The 16,795-nt window shown below is 54.9% G+C and overlaps 1 protein-coding gene across 1 annotated transcript in view; it reads left to right on the top strand.

Annotated features, from left to right (window-relative positions):
- The window catches only part of LOC121272105 (nuclear receptor ROR-alpha A), a 301,155-nt gene extending 284,838 nt beyond the window's left edge, over nucleotides 1-16,317 (top strand). The window contains exon 10 of the mRNA XM_041178549.1: nucleotides 16,028-16,317. Coding sequence (XP_041034483.1) covers nucleotides 16,028-16,192 — 165 coding nt within the window. The 3' untranslated portion in view covers nucleotides 16,193-16,317. The remainder of the gene's footprint in view (nucleotides 1-16,027) is intronic.
- Nucleotides 16,318-16,795: the final 478 nt, after the last annotated feature.

Raw genomic sequence — 16,795 nt, 5'->3', positions numbered from 1 at the left:
GTGATTGACCGTCCCTTGCGCAAGGTGCCGTTGACTGTCCCTCGCGCATAGTGTGAAGCCGTCCCTCGCGCACAGTGTGATTGACCATCCCTCGCGCCCGGCGTCGTTGGCTGTCCCTCGTGCACGCTGTGATTGACCGTCTCTCGCGCAAGGTGTCATGGACGGTCCCTCACGCACGTTGTCGTTGACCGTCTCTCGCGCACGTTGTCGTTGAACGTCCCTTGCGCGCAATGTGATTGACCATCCCTCGCGCACGCTGTGATTGACCGTCTCTCGCGGCCGCGGTGATTGACTGTTCCTCGCGCACGGTGTGATTGACCGTCCCTCGCGTACGGTGTGATTGACCGTCTCTTGCGCACGCTGTGATTGACCATCTTTCGCGCACATTGTCGTTGACCGTCCCTCGCACACGACGTGACTGACCGTCCCTCGCGCACGCTGTGATTGACCGTCTCTCGCGGCCGGTGTGATTGACCGTCCCTCGTGCACGGTGTGAATGACCGTCCCTCGCGCATGGCGTCGTTGACCGTCCCTCGCGCACGGTGTGATTGACCGTCTCTCGCGCACGGTGCCGTTGACCGTCCCTCGCGAATAGTGTGAAGCCGTCCCTCGCGCACAGTGTGATTGACCGTCCCTCGCGCTCGGCGTGATTGACCGTCCATCGCGCACGGCATCGTTGGCTGTCCCTCGTGCACACTGTGATTGACCGTCTCTCGCGCAAGGTGTCATGGACCGTCCCTCACGCACGTTGTCGTTGACCGTCTCTCGCGCACGTTGTCGTTGACGTCCCTTGCGCGCAATGTGATTGACCGTCCCTCGCGCACGCTGTGATTGACCGTCTCTCGCGGCCGCGGTGATTGACTGTTCCTCGTGCACGGTGTGATTGACCGTCCCTCGCGTACGGTGTGATTGACCGTCTCTTGCGCACGCTGTGATTGACCGTCTTTCGCGCACATTGTCGTTGACCGTCCCTCGCACACGATGTGACTGACCGTCCCTCGCGCACACTGTGATTGACCGTCCCTTGAGCACGTTTTCGTTGACCATCCCTCGCGCACGGTGTGATTGACCATCCCTCACGCACGGTGTGATTGACCGTCCCTCGTGCACGGTGTGATTGACCGTCCCTCGCGCATGGTGTTGTTGACCGTCTCTCGCGCACGGTGTGATTGACCGTCTCTCGCGCACGGTGTCGTTGACCGTCCCTCGCGCACGTTGTGATTGACCGTCCCTCGCGCACGGTGTGATTGACCGTCCCTCGCGCTCGGTGTGATTGACCGGCCCTCACGCAAGGTGTCGTTGACCGTCCCTAGCGAACGGCGTGATTGACCGTCCCTCGCACACGGCGTCATTGACCATCCCTCGCGCACGGTGTGATTGACCGTCCCTCGCACATGGTGCCGTTGACCGTCCCTTGACCATGGTGTGATTGACCGTCCCTCGCACATGGTGCCGTTGACCGTCCCTCGCGCACGGTGTCATTGACCGTCCCTCGCGCACGGTGCGATTGACCATCCCTCGCGCACGGTGCGAATGACCGTCTCTCGCGCACGGTGCGATTGACCGTCCCTCGCGCACGGTGCGATTGACCGTCCCTCGCACACGGCGTGATTGACCGTCCCTTACGCTCTGTGTCGTTAACCGTCCCTCGCGCTCTGTGTCATTGACCGTCCCTCGCGCACGGTGTTATTGACCGTCCCTTGCGCACGGTGTCGTTGACCATCCCTCGCGCACGGTGTCTTTGACCATCCCTCGCGCCCGGTGTTATTGACCGTCCCTCGCGCACGGCGTGATTGACCGTCCCTCGCGCACGGCGTTATTGACCGTCCCTCGCACAAGGCGTGATTGACCATCCCTCGCGCTCAGCGTTATTGACCGTCCCTCGCGCGCGGCGTGATTGACCGTCCCTCGAGCACGGCGTGGTTGTCCATCCCTCACGCACGGCGTGGTTGTCCGTCCCTCGCGCAAGGTGTCGTTGACCGTCCCTCGCGCACCACGTGATTGACCGTCTCTCGCACACGGTGTGATTGACCGTCCCTCGTGCACGGCGTGATTGACTGTCCCTCGCACACGGCGTGGTTGTCCATCCCTCGCGCACAGCGTGGTTGTCCGCCCCTCGCACATGGTGTCGTTGACCGTCCCTCGCGCACGGCGTCGTTGGCTGTCCCTCGCGCACGCTGTGATTGACCGTCTCTCGCGCAAGGTGTCATTGACCGTCCCTCACGCACGTTGTGATTGACCGTCCCTCGCCCCACGGTGTGATTGACCGTCCCACGCGCTCGGTGTGATTGACCGTCCCTCACGCAAGGTGTCGTTGACCGTCCCTAGCTCACGGCGTGATTGACCATCCCTCGCGCACGGTGTGATTGACCGTCCCTCGCACATGGTGCCGTTGACCGTCCCTTGACCACGGTGTGATTGACCAGCACTCGCAAATGGTGCCGTTGACCGTCCCTCGCGCACGGTGTCGTTGTCCATCCGTCGCGCACGATGTCGTTGACCGTCCCTCGCGCACGGCGCGATTGACCGTCCCTCGCGCACAGCGCAATTGACCGTCCCTCGCGCACGACGCGGTTGACCGTCCCTCGCGCTCTGTGTCCTTGACCGTCCCTCGCGCTCTGTGTCGTTGACCGTCCCTCGCGCACGGTGTGATTGACCATCCCTCGCGCAAGGTGTGATTGACCGTCCCTTGCGCAAGGTGTCGTTGACCGTCCCTCGCGCACGGCGTGATTTACCATCCCTCGCGCACGGCGTGATTGACCGTCCCTCGCGCCCGGTGTGATTGACCGTCCCTCGCGTACGGCGTGATTGACTGTCCCTCGCACACGGCGTCTTGGCTGTCCCTCGCGCACGCTGTGATTGACCGTCTCTCGCGCAAGGTGTCATTGACCGTCCCTCACGCACGTTGTGATTGACCGTCCCTCGCGCACAGTGTGATTGACCGTCCCTAGCGCACGGCGTGATTGACCGTCCCTCGCGCATGGCATGATTGACCATCCCTCGCGCACGGTGTGATTGACCATCCCTCGCACATGGTGCCGTTGACCGTCCCTTGACCACGGTGTGATTGACTGTCACTCGCAAATGGTGCCATTGACCTTCCCTCGTGCACGGTGTCGTTGACCGTCCCTTGTACACGATGTGATTGACCGTCCCTCGCGCACGTTGTCGTTGTCCGTCCGTCGCGCACGGTGTCGTTGACCGTCCCTCGCGCACGGTGCGATTGAACTTCCCTCGCGCACGGTGCGATTGACCGTCCCTCGCGCACGGTGCGATTGACCGTCCCTCGCGCACGGCGCGATTGACCGTCCCTCGCGCTCTGTGTGATTGACCGTCCCTTGCGCTCTGTGTCGTTCACCGCCCCTCGCGCACGGTGTCGTTGACCGTGCCTCGCGCACGGTGTCATTGACCGTCCCTCGCGCACGGTGTCGTTGACCGTCTCTCGCGCCCGGTGTGATTGACCGTCTCTTGCGCACGGCGTGATTGACCGTCCCTCACGCACGGTGCATTTGACCGTCCCTCGTTCACGGTTTCGTTGACCGTACATCGCGCACGGTGTGATTGACCGTCCCTCGCGCACGGTGTGATTGACCGTCCCTCGCGCACTGTGTCGTTGACCATCCCTCACGCACGGTGTGATTGACCGTCCCTCGCGCACGGTGTGATTGACCGTTCCTCGCGCACGGTGCATTTGACCGTCCCTCGTTCACGGTGTCGTTGACCGTACATCGCGCACGATGTGATTGACCGTCCCTCGCGCACGGTGTGATTGACCGTCCCTCGCGCACTGTGTCGTTGACCATCCCTCGCGCACGGTGCAATTGACCGTACCTCGCGCACGGTGTGATTGACCGTCCCTTGCGCATGATGTCGTTGACCGTCCCTCGCGCACTGTGTCGTTGAGCGTCCCTCACACACGGTGTGATTGACTGTCTCTCGCGCACGGTGTCGTTGACCGTCCCTCGCGCACGTTGTGATTGACCGTCCCTCGCGCACGGTGTGATTGACCGTCCCTCGCGCTCGGTGTGATTGTCCGGCCCTCACGCAAGGTGTCGTTGACTGTCCCTCACGCACGGTGTGATTGACCGTCCCTCGTGCACGGCGTGATTGACCGTCCCTTGCGCACACTGTCATTGACCGTCCCTCGCGCTCTGTGTCGTTGACCGTCCCTCGCGCACGGTGTTGTTGACCGTCCCTTGCACACGGTCTGATTGACCGTCCATCGTGCTCGGTGTCGTTGACCATCCCTCGCCCACGTGTCACTGACCGTTCCTCACGTGCAGTTTGATTGACCATCCCTCACGCACAGTGCCATTGACCGTCCCTCGCGCTCGGTGTCGTTGACCGTCCCTCGCGCACGGTGTGATTGACTGTCCCTCGTGCCCGGTCTGATTGATGGTCCCTTGCGCATGGTCTGATTGACCGTCCATCGCGCTCGGTGTCGTTGACCGTCCCTCGCGCCTGGTGTCATTGACCATCCTTCGCGCACGGTGCCGTTGACCGTCCCTCGCGCCCGGTGTCGTTGACCATCCCTCGCGCACGTTGTCGTTGACCGTCCCTCGCGCTCTGTGTCATTGACGGTCCCTCGCATGCGGTGTCGTTGACCGTCCCCCGCGCGCATTGTCGTTGACCGTCCCTCGCGCACGGTGTGATTGACCGTCCCTTGCGCACGGCGCGATTGACTGTCACTCGCGCTCTGTGTTGTTGACCGTCCCTCGCGCTCTGTGTCGTTGACCGTCCCTCGCGCACGGTGTGATTGACCGTCCCTCGTGCACGGTGTGATTGACCGTCCATCGCGCAAGGTGTGATTGACCGTCCCTCGTGCAAGGTGTCGTTGACTGTCCCTCGCGCACGGCGTGATTTACCGTCCCTCGCGCACGGCGTGATTGACCGTCCCTCGCGTACGGCGTGATTGACCGTCCTCGCGCACAGCAACGTTGGCTGTCCCTTGCGCACGCTGTGATTGACCGTCTCTCGCGCAAGGTGTCATTGACCGTCCCTCACGCACGTTGTGATTGACCGTCCCTCACGCACGGTGTGATTGACCGTCCCTCGCGCTCGGTGTGATTGACCGTCCCTCACGCAAGGTGTCGTTGACTGTCCCTAGCGCACGGCATGATTGACCGTCCCTCGCGCACAGTGTGATTGACCGTCCCTCGCACATGGTGCCGTTGACAGTCCCTTGACCACGGTGTGATTGACCGTCATTTGCAAATGGTGCCATTGACCGTCCCTCACGCACGGTGTCGTTGACCGTCCCTCGCACACGATGTGATTGACCATCCCTCGTGCACGTTGTCGTTGTCCGTCTGTCGCGCACGGTGTCGTTGACCGTCCCTCGCGCACGGTGCGATTGACCGTCCCTCGCGCACGGTGCGATTGACCGTCCCTCGCGCACGGTGCGATTGACCGTCCCTCGCGCACGGTGCGATTGATCGTCCCTCGCGCACGGCGCGATTGACCGTCGCTCACGCTCTGTGTCGTTGACCGTCCCTCGCGCCCGGTGTCGTTGACCATGCCTCGCGCACGTTGTCGTTGACCGTCCCTCGCGCTCTGTGTCGTTGACCGTCCCTCGCGCTCTGTGTCGTTGACGGTCCCTCGCATGCGGTGTCGTTGACCGTCCCTCGCGCGCATTGTCGTTGACCGTCCCTCGCGCACATTGTCGTTGACCGTCCCTCGCGCACGGTGTGATTGACCGTCCCTTGCGCACGGCGCGATTGACTGTCCCTCGCGCTCTGTGTCATTGACCGTCCCTCACGCTCTGTGTCGTTGACCGTCCCTCGCGCACGGTGTGATTGACCGTCCCTCGTGCATGGTGTGATTGACCGTCCATCGCGCAAGGTGTGATTGACCGTCCCTCGCGCAAGGTGTCGTTGACTGTCCCTCGCGCACGGCGTGATTTACCGTCCCTCGCGCACGGCGTGATTGACCGTCCCTCGTGCCCGGCGTGATTGACCGTCCCTCGCGTACGGCGTGATTGACCGTCCCTCGCGCACGGTGTGATTGACCGTCTCTTGCGCACGGCGTGATTGACCGTCCCTCGCGCACGGTGCAATTGACCGTCCCTCGCGCATGGTGCAATTGACCGTCCCTCGCGCACGGTGTGATTGACCGTCCCTCGCGCACGGTGTGATTGACCGTCCCTCGCGCACGGTGCGATTGACCGTCCCTCGTGCCCGGTGTCGTTGACCGTCCTTCGCGCACGGTGTGATTGACTGTCCCTCGCGCACCGTGTCGTTGACCGTCCCTCGCGCACGTTGTGATTGACCGTCCCTCGCGCACAGTGTGCTTGACCGTCCCTCGCGCTCGGTGTGATTGACCGTCCCTCGCGCAAGGTGTCTTTGACCGTCCCTAGCGCACGGCGTGATTGACCGTCCCTCGCGCTCGGTGTGATTGACCGTCCCTCGCGCAAGGTGTCATTGACCGTCCCTAGCGCACGGTGTGATTGACCGTCCCTCGTGCACGGCGTGATTGACCGTCCCTCGCGCACGGTGTGATTGACCGTCCCTCGCACATGGTGCCGTTGACCGTCCCTTGAGCACGGTGTGATTGACCGTCCCTCGCACATGGTGCCGTTGACCATCCCTCGCGCACGGTGTCGTTGACCGTCCCTCACGCACGGTGTGATTGACCGTCCCTCGCACACGTTGTCGTTGTCCGTCCGTCGCGCACGGTGTGATTGACCATCCTTCGCGCACAGTGTCGTTGACCATCCCTCGCGCACGGTGTGATTGACCGTCCCTCGCGCACGGTGTCGTTGGCCGTCCCTCGCGCACGGTGTGATGGACCATCTCTCGCCCCGGTGTGATTGACCGTCCCTCGCGCACTGCGTGATTGACCGTCCCTCACGCACGGTGTGATTGACCGTCCCTCGCGCACGGTGTCATTGACCGTACATCGCGCACGGTGTGATTGACCGTCCCTCGCGCACGATGTCGTTGACCGTCCCTCGCGCACGGTGTCGTTGACCGTCCCTCACGCACGGTGTGATTGACCGTCCCTCGCGCACGGCATGATTGACCGACCCTTGCGCACGCTGTCGTTGACCGTCCCTCGCGCACGGTGTCTTTGACCGTCCCTCGCGCACGGCGTGATTGACCGTCCCTCGCGCACGGAGTGATTGACCGTCCCTCGCGCACGGTGTTGTTGACCGTCCCTTGCGCACGGTCTGATTGACCATCCATCGCGCTCGGTGTCGTTAACCATCCCTCGTCCACGTGTCACTGACCATTCCTCACGCGCGGTTTGATTGACCATCCCTCACGCACAGTGCCATTGACCGTCCCTCGCGCTCGGTGTCATTGACCGTCCCTCGCGCACGGTGTGATTGACTGTCCCTCGCGCCCGGTCTGATTGATGGTCCCTTGCGCATGGTCTGATTGACCGTCCATCGCGCCTGGTGTCGTTGACCGTCCCTCGCGCCTGGTGTCGTTGACCGTCCCTCGCGCCTAGTGTCGTTGACCATCCCTCGTGCACGTTGTCGTTGACCGTCCCTCGCGCTCTGTGTCATTGACGGTCCCTCGCATGTGGTGTCGTTGACCGTCCCTCGCGCGCATTGTCGTTGACCGTCCCTCGCGCACATTGTCATTGACCGTCCCTCGCGCACGGTGTGATTGACCGTCCCTCGCGCGCGGTTTCACTGACCGTCCCTCGCGCCCGGTGTCGTTGACCGTCCCTCGCGCGCGGTGTCGTTGACCGTCCCTTGTGCCCGGTGTCATTGACCGTCCCTCGCACGCGGTGTGATTCACCGTCCCTCGCACACGGTGTCGTTGACCGTCTCTTGTGCACATTGTCGTTGACCGTCCCTCGCACACGCTGTGATTGACCGTCCCTTGCGCACGGTGTGATTGACCGTCCCTTGCGCACAGTGTGATTGATCGTCCCTCGCGCGCGGTTTCATTGACCGTCCCTCGTGCCCGGTGTCATTGACCGTCCCTCGCGCGCGGTGTCATTGACCGTCCCTCGCGCCCGGTGTCGTTGACCGTCCCTCGCGCCCGGTGTCGTTGACCGTCCCTCGTGCCCGGTGTCATTGACCGTCCCTCGTGCCCGGTGTCATTGACCGTCCCTCGCACGCGGTGTGATTGACCGTCCCTCGCACACGGTGTCGTTGACCGTCTCTTGTGCACACTGTCGTTGACCGTCCCTCGCACATGCTGTGATTGACCGTCCCTTGCGCACGGTGTGATTGATCGTCCCTCGCGCGCGGTGCCTTTGACCGCCCCTCGCACGCGTTGCTGTTGACCGTCTCTCGCGCGCGGCACCTTTGACCGTTCCCCAGCGTCGATTGACTGTCCCCCACCCGCGGCGCCAATTGACCGTCCCCCGCCTGCGCCGATTGACTGTCATCCACACTGTACCGTTGACTGTCACTCACACACATGGTTGCTGCCAGCATATTAATGGGATTAAAATCACAGTTTTAATTTTCACATTGAAACAGTTTTTGATCTGATCCTGATGCTGCCAGTGGAATCAGTGCCATCTAGAGTGACAACACAGAATTGCAGAGTTCCAGCTCATTCCCTTCCCCAGTGGTGAAGGACTAAATGCAGTTAATGTGGTGGCGTGGTGAGCTAGACACTGGCTATTGACCTTTCAGACATGGCCTGAAAATTAGGCCTCACTGAGGGGATCAAAGCTGAGAAGAGACTAATGTCAAAAGTTGTGGAGGTTCTCAGTTGGCGAAATGTCACCGAATTTGCAAGCTTCAGAAATGGCTGGTGTGGGAGATGAGAAATATCCAGTTGGTTCTGACAGTCTCCAGGGAGTCTAATCTCCAAGTTCTCTGCACTCCTCCAATTCAGGCCTCCTGTACATCCCCGATTTTCATCCCTCTTCAATTGGCGACTGTACCTTCAACTACCTAGGTCAGGGCGGGTGGATAATTTGGCCTGAGGGGCACATTTGGGTGTGGAAATGGACATAAATTCTCAAGGAAGAAACAAGTCATGTTCAAACAGGGTCGAGACAATGTTGTTTTGCAATCAGCGCTGTGTTAAAATAATACTGTTCAACAATGCATAGCCATCAACAGCCCAGTCCCACATAAAAAATACCCTTAATTTACAAACAAAAGTGTTAAAAATAAATGAGAACTAAAGTTCTAGTCATTAACTGTCTGAAATGATCTTTCTAAGGCTTATTGGAAGCAGCACCCATGGAGTGCTGATCATTCATGGAGATTTCTGGAGGGGTGGGAACTCATCTTCAAAAGTTATCAGCAATTTCCTGAGGGGTAAAAAAAGATGCGGAGAGTGACTGCTTCTGAAAATAAACTAAAGCACATTTAATAAGAGCAACGATTTATAGAGGACACAATAACGTGAGCGAGGGGGAAATCTTTTGTGTTACCAGCGGCCCTCACATCTTTCTCCTCATGGTGACATTCCCCGTTTGAATCCACTTCCGGCTCCATCCTCCTCCTCCAAATTTAATTTAATTATGGACTTTCTCCGAAAATGAGAATAAAAACTTCCTCCACCATTGTCAGAGTTGTGGTCGCCCCCAAGAATTCCACCAAAATCCCAACGGCCATTTGGTTAGGCCCTGTCATTGGTTAGTGCCCAGCAGCACAGGCAGAGGAAGGACTGGGGACCACCCTGGGATTTCCAGTGCAGGAAGGAACTCCTCTCTCCCTCCCTCCCTCCTTCCTTCTCAGGAGCTTTGCCACCGGCCTGGACTCACTGGCAGTTATAGTTCACAACGTCCAGCTTCCCTAACGGAGGGAGTGAATGTGATGGACTGCAAGTCCAGAAGTGCAGGACAATGCAGCTCGAGGGTCGGACAAAAACCTCCATAGTTTTCCCACCACGGGCCTAGGTCCTAAACTCTGCAATTCCTCCCTTGAATCCTACCTCTTTGACCAGCCTTGCAACCACCTGCTCTAACATATTTATGGCTCAGAATCATTTTTTTTTTTATAGATATATAAAGTTCATGCAAAGAGACTTGGGGTGTTTAACTATGCCTACTATGATATGATTGCATTCTCCTGTTGCAAAGCGGCTGGTGGGTTCTGATGGTGAACAATGTGAGTTCACTGCCCCAAACCTAACATAGACATAGCATTAATCAGAGAATTATAGAATGATACAGCACCAAATGAACCTGTCAGCCCCTGGTGCTTGTGCTGACTCTTTACAGAGCTACTTAATTAGTCCAATCCCCTGATTTTTTCCCCCCCAGATACCAGCAAACCTTTCGCCTTCGAATTAGCATCCAATTCTTTTTTGAACATACCAATTGAACCTACAAGTGTAATGTAGCAAACAGGGCAGTCGATCATCACAAGAGCACCTAAACAACAAGTGATTGAGGAAGGTTTTGCCTGTCAGGACACCAGGAGAACTCCCCTGCTCTTCCCTCAGTCATACCGGGAAATGTTTACATTCACCCGAAGTGACACACCCGGCATTGACATCTCTGAAAAGAAACATTGTTCCTGTCAAACTGTATCCCGCCCTCAATACTCCATTGCCTTGTCAGCTAAAATGACATGCTCGGGTATTGAAAAAGCACTGAGACCCGAAATCTGAATGAGAGACCAGAATTCAACTAACTGAGCCTGATCGAGCCAGGATTCTTGCTGCTGATCATGTCCCAGTTGTTAACAGGATTCATGCCAGAAGCTTTCCTTTATCAAGAGTTAATTGACTTGTTCAGTCTCACAGCTCTCCTCCCACTCAACCCAGTGGCCCAGCTATCCCCTATTTATATTCTGTTTATAAAGAACAGAAAACAGAAACAAACGATCAGTAAAACAAAATAATCAAAGAGGAGGTAGGTGACAGCCCCTAGTGCAGCACCGTAACTAAAATAAAAACGTCAAAGGAAACTTACAAAATCAAATCGAAATGCCATTTCCGGGGGTGATGATGCACCCCAGCCACCACAGCACACACCGATCGCAGAAGGCATCTGGCGTACCGGTGGATGCCGCATGCTCCCTCTCCTGGGCCACTCAGCCACAAACATAGCCATGGTAGAAGGGCAGACAGTCAGGCCAGATGACCGCCCACTGCCTGGACCTGTTGATGGTCACCTTGGCCAAGCTGAGGCCAAGACTTTTTTTTAATTCACTAAATGGATGTGCACGTTTCTGGCAAGTCCAGAATTTCTTGCCCATCCCTAATTGCCCTCTTTCAGAGGATGTCCTGAGGAGGAGCAGAAGAAGGTCCTCCTCCCTCCCCGCTCCACTCCGCATCGGGTGATCGCCTATTATAGACTCAATTAATTAACCCAAAAAGATCAATAAGTGAAAGCAGGTAAACAGCCCCGGGGGGGGGGCACTTTAACTAATACAAAACATCAAAGGAAACTTACAAAATGAAACCAAAATGTCACTGGACTTTGACCCAGTGACAGTGAAGGAACAGCGATATATTTGCAAGTCAGGATGGTGAGTGAGTTGGAGGGGAACACCCCAGCCTCTGCAGTGCCCACCAATCGTGAAAGGCCTTTGGTGTATCTGTAGACACTGCATGCTCCCTTCCCAAGGCCACCCAGCTGTGAACATAGCCACGGTAGGGGGGATGATCCCCTATTTATATGTGCTCAAAGACAATTAATACCCATCACCTGTTTCTCCCGGCCTTAGCAATGTAATTGACATTAACAAACCTTGACAATGTAATTAACAAGACATTAATTTCAGAGACCCCTTGCTTGAGAGTGCACAGATGGAGATCTGGTGTGGATAAATTTGAATCAATTGTGGTGGCTCCAAAGTGAAGAGTCTGGCGAGTGTTTGGGGATTTAGGCAGGCAGTGGAACAGATTATAGCTTAATCCAAAGAAGTTGGGATTGTGGGAACCATACCAGCTGAAGGTGAACCTGTACTGGGCTCTCAGGCTCAGCATTAGTGCAGTGTGGGGGTGTCAGGTACAGTGTGGGAGTGTCAGGGACAATGTGCGGGTGTCCGAGACAGTCTGGGGTGTCAGGTACAGAATGGGAGTGTCAGATACAAAGTTGGGGTTTCAGGTATAGAATGGAAGTGTCAGATACAAAGTGGGGGTTTCAGGTACAGAATGGGAGTGTCAGATACAAGGTGGGGGTTTCAGGTACAGAATGGGAGTGTCAGATACAAAGTGGGGGTTTCAGGTACAGAATGGGAGTGTCAGGTACAGAGTGGGGGTTTCAGATACAGTCTGGGGTGTCAGGGACAGTCTGGGTGTCAGGTACAGTGTGAGAGTGTCAAGGACAGTGTGGGAGTGTCAGTGACAGTAGTCAGAATGCTCCCAGATTTGCACTAAGTGCAGTAGTGGGTAGGTAAACTCGCCGTGATGGCTGGTTTTCACTCCGTACCATCCCAAATCCACTGCATTACATATGCATTCCAGGGAAACATGCCACTTCCATGGTGGGCAGGTTCTCATTCACCCATCACTCCATCACCTCACCGCTTCATCATGCCAGGCACCACAGTTAAAGTCCAGCCGCACTCAGTGCTTCCAGCCCAGGACTACAGCAAAGAAGACATGGTCCTGAAAAGCAAGAGAACTGCAGCCCTCGAGCACCTTTTGGAAGCCATGGAGGCATTGTTTTATCCACCCACCACTGCACTATGTGCATCGTCCCAGATTTGCACTTAGAGGATGAATGATTTTTTTTTATCCATCCACGGGATGTGGGCTTTGCTGGCTGGGCCAGCATTTACTGCCCATCCCTAATTGCCCTTGAGAAGGTGGTGGTTAGCTGCCTTCTTGAACCGCTGCAGTCCATGTGGTGTAATTATACCCACAGTGCTGTTAAGGAGGAAGTTCCAGGATTTTGACCCAGCGACAGTGAAGAAATGGTCGATATATTTCCAAGTCAGGATGGTGAGTGGCTTGGAGGGTAACTTCCAGGTGGTGGTGCTCCCATCTATGTGCTGCCCTTGTCCTTCTAGATGGTAGTGGTCATGGGTTTGGAAGGTGCTGTTGAAGGAACCTTGGTGGATTCCTGCAGTGCATCTTGTAGATGGTACACACTGCTGCTACTGTGCGTCAGTGGTGGAGGGTGTGAATGTTTGTGGATGTGGTCCAATCAAGTGATGTGCTTTGTCCTGGATGGTGTCAAGCTTCTTGGGTGTTGTTGGAGCTGCACTCATCTAGGCAAATGGGGAGTATTCCATCACACTCCTGACTTGTGCCTTGTAGATGGTGGACAGGCTTTGGGGAGTCAGGAGGTGAGTTACTCTCCACAGAATTTCCAGTCTCTGACCTGCTCTTGTAGACACAGTATTTATATGTCTAGTCCAGTTCAGTTTCTGGTCAATGGTAACCCCCAGGATGTTGATAGTGGGGGATTCAGTGATGGTAATGCCATTGAAATCAAGAGGCAATGGTTGGATTCTCTCTTGTTGGAGATGGTCATTGCCTGGCACTTGTGTGGCGTGAATATCACTTGCCACTTCTCAGCCCAAGCCTGGATATTGTCCAGGTCTTGCTGCATTTGGACATGGACTGCTTCAGTATCTGAGGAGTTGCGAATGGTGCTGAACATTGTGCAATCATCAGTGAACATCCCCACTTCTGACCTTATGATGGAAGGAAGGTCATTGATGAAGCAGCTGAAGATGGTTGGGCCGAGGACACTACCCTGAGGAACTCCTGCAGTGATGTCCTGGAACTGAGATGACTGACCTCCAACAACCACAGCCATCTTCCTTTGTGCTAGGTATGACTCCAACCTGTGGAAACTTTTCCCCCCAATTCCCATTGACTCCAGTTTAGCTAGGGCTCCTTGATGCCACACTCAGTCAAATGCTGCATTGATATCAAGGGCAGTCACCCTCACCTCACCTTGGGACTTCAGCTCTTTTGTCCATGTTTGAACCAAGGCTGTAATGAGGTCAGGAGTTGAGTGGCCCTGGCGGAACCCAAACTGGGCATCAGTGAGAAGGTTATTGCTAAACAAGTGCAGCTTGATAGCACTGTTGATAACCCCTTCCATCACTTTACTGATGATCGAGAGTAAACTGATGGGACAGTAATTGGCCGGGTTGGATTTCTCCTACTTTTTGTGTACAGGATGTACCTGGGCAATTTTTCACCTTGCTGGGTATATGCCAGTGTTGTAGCTGTACTGGAACAGCTTGGCTAAGAGTGTGGCAAGTTCTGGAGCACAAGTCTTCAGTACTATTGCCGAGTTGGCAATGCAGACAGGGTAAGGCAACCATCTCATCACTATAAACTCACGCACTAAACTCACTCAAGCCCATCACACGTTCACTGGCATCTCGCTCACTACCAGCTCGAGACATCACCACCCATTCTCACATACACCCTCACATCTCCATCTGGCCTCATCTCCTCTGGAGACTGCCTCCTCAGCACTCACCATCTTCAGGTCACTTGCACAGATCAACATTTTCCCCCACACACAAACCTGGGATATCCTCCTTCCCCAGTACAGCCCTCACCCTGCAGCCTCTTCCCTTCCTGAGGCCACTTCTCCTTCTTCCCCAAGCCAGCCCTAACCCTGCAGCTGTTGCAAAGCCACCCCCGCCTTATGGCTGCTCTGGTAGGTAGAGACCTGCCCATGAGCCCCCCTAAAAATGATGTGGTGCTGCCTGTGAAGCCTGGCGCTGATGACTGCGAGGGCTGCCTGAAGCAAGGTGGGCAAACAAACCTCAAAGTCCCGAGTGAGATGCAGCTCACCAAGTGCACATCGCCTATGTACAGTTGTGAAACATGTTGACAGGAAGGGCGGACGATCCACTGAGAGGGGGAAGATTCGAGCAGGCCTTAGAATGATATGTTGATGTATTACAATGAGATTCCTGATGTCTGATGGCAGGAAATGCAGCCCACCACTGGCGGTGTCAGGGACAGTGTGGGGGTGTCAGATACAGAATGGGGGTGTCAGAGACAGCCCAGATGTGTCAGGGACAGTGTGGGGGTGTCAGATACAGAATGGGGGTGTCAGGGACAGTGTGGGAGTGTCAGAGACAGAATGGGGATGTCAGGGACAGTGTGGGGGTGTCAGATACAGAATGGGGGTGTCAGGGACAGTGTGGGAGTATCAGATACAAAATGGGGATGTCAGGGACAGTCTGGGAGTGTCAGAGACAGTCTGGGAGTGTCAGGGACAGTCTCGGAGTGTCAGGGACAGTCTGGGAGTGTCAGGAACTTCTCTCTAGGAAGTACTTCTATTTCACCCTTCCCTGTTACCCCCTATCCATCTAATCTGAAAACCCTGTAACCAATAATGTTGAGCTGCCATTTCTGCTCTCCTTGAAGCCATGTTTCACTAATAGCTATGATATCAGACTTCCCAGTGCCTAGCTGTGTCCTCTGCTCATCTAGTTTCTTCATTAGACTGCTTGTATTAAAGTATGTACCACTAATCAATGAACAATACTTGTGTTGCCTATTTTCTAGCCTTTGATTCCTCTGTCTTCTGTACTCACTAACCAGTTCCTTCTGTTTCCAGCTTTGCTTTGCTTTCATTCTGTATCTATGCTCTGCTCCCCACCCCTCAGCTACTCTAGTTTAAACCCTCCTCAAACATGTTCAAACCTATTAAGCATTTTTATGGAGTAAATAAGGAGACCCTGTTCCTGCCAGCAGGAGGATTGGTGACCAGAGGGCAGAGTTCAGACTATTACAAAAATGGCCAGAGAGAAAATAAGGTTTTTTTTTTAGTCAGTTGATGTGATCTTGAATGCGTTACCTGAAAGGGTGGTAGAAGCACTTTTATCAATAATTTTCGAAAGAAAATTAGATATACAATTAAAAAGAAAGTATTTTCAGGGCAATGGTGAAATCAGGAGAGTGAGACTAATTGGAATGCACTTTCAAAGCACCAGCAGAGGCAAAGTGGGCTGAATGGCCTCCTCCTGTGCTCTACAATTCCAAAGATGGTATAAAGGCGACCTACACCACGGTCTCACTGGCACAGCCAGGTTTTCCCTCAGTGATGGGGACAGCATCAATCCTAGTTGTGCGAGGAGGCTCAATGCTAATCGTTCAGAAGTGTTTCTTTTTAGCTTGTGCATTGCCAGATTTGGAAGTGACTGCTAATTGTTTCCGCCTTGTCTTTCCAGCTCTTATCTAAAGTCTCCACGTTACGAACACTGTGTAATCGACATATTGAGAAGCTGTCTTCATTCAAAGCAATACACCTGGACATTGTGCGGGTCCACTTCCCTCCGTTATATAAGGAGCTGTTCAGCTCCGAGTTTGAGCAGATGATGCCAACAGATAGTTAAACATTGTCACCAGAGAAGATCAGACCTTGGAAGTACCTGCATCAAGTTATTGAAGATACTTTACATTTTTCTGTTGCTGCACTGCAGTTGCTGTGCACAGCCCAAGAGATTAAAGAGGCGACATATTTTTGGGTGGGGAGTATAGAGATTGGGGGCAGGGGCAAATTAATATTAGTTTCTTAGTGAAAGTTGAACTTGTTTTTCTCATGCATTTAGTTTGTGTAGAGCACAGCGTACAGTGACATTATAATGCTGAGAAGCTAATTTAGAGCAAATCTTTTACAGGGTATATAGAGTAAATACGGTGAATATAACAATTATTATCAGTATATCATTTTAAACTTGATGTGCTGTGAGACAATATATGAATCTGCAATTTAAGCACTTTTTCCCAATTTGTACATGATATGTTGTATTTATTAGTTCTGTTTATAGGATGTGCACAAGAAATACAAGTTTAACGATTGAGTGTATGGAGGGGAAGTTCGGAGTTTTAGATGCTGCTGTTTAGGTTGATGTTTGTGTATTGTAGGAATGCCCACATACTTAGTTTGATTTACAAACTCACTCCAATTTCCATAGTCTGTGTGGCTGGTTAATGTG

This window comes from Carcharodon carcharias, chromosome 32, assembly GCF_017639515.1.
Source record: "Carcharodon carcharias isolate sCarCar2 chromosome 32, sCarCar2.pri, whole genome shotgun sequence".
Classification (NCBI taxonomy): domain Eukaryota; kingdom Metazoa; phylum Chordata; class Chondrichthyes; order Lamniformes; family Lamnidae; genus Carcharodon; species Carcharodon carcharias.
The sequence above is the reverse complement of the archived record's forward strand: the minus strand, read 5'-3'. Positions and strand labels throughout refer to the sequence as shown.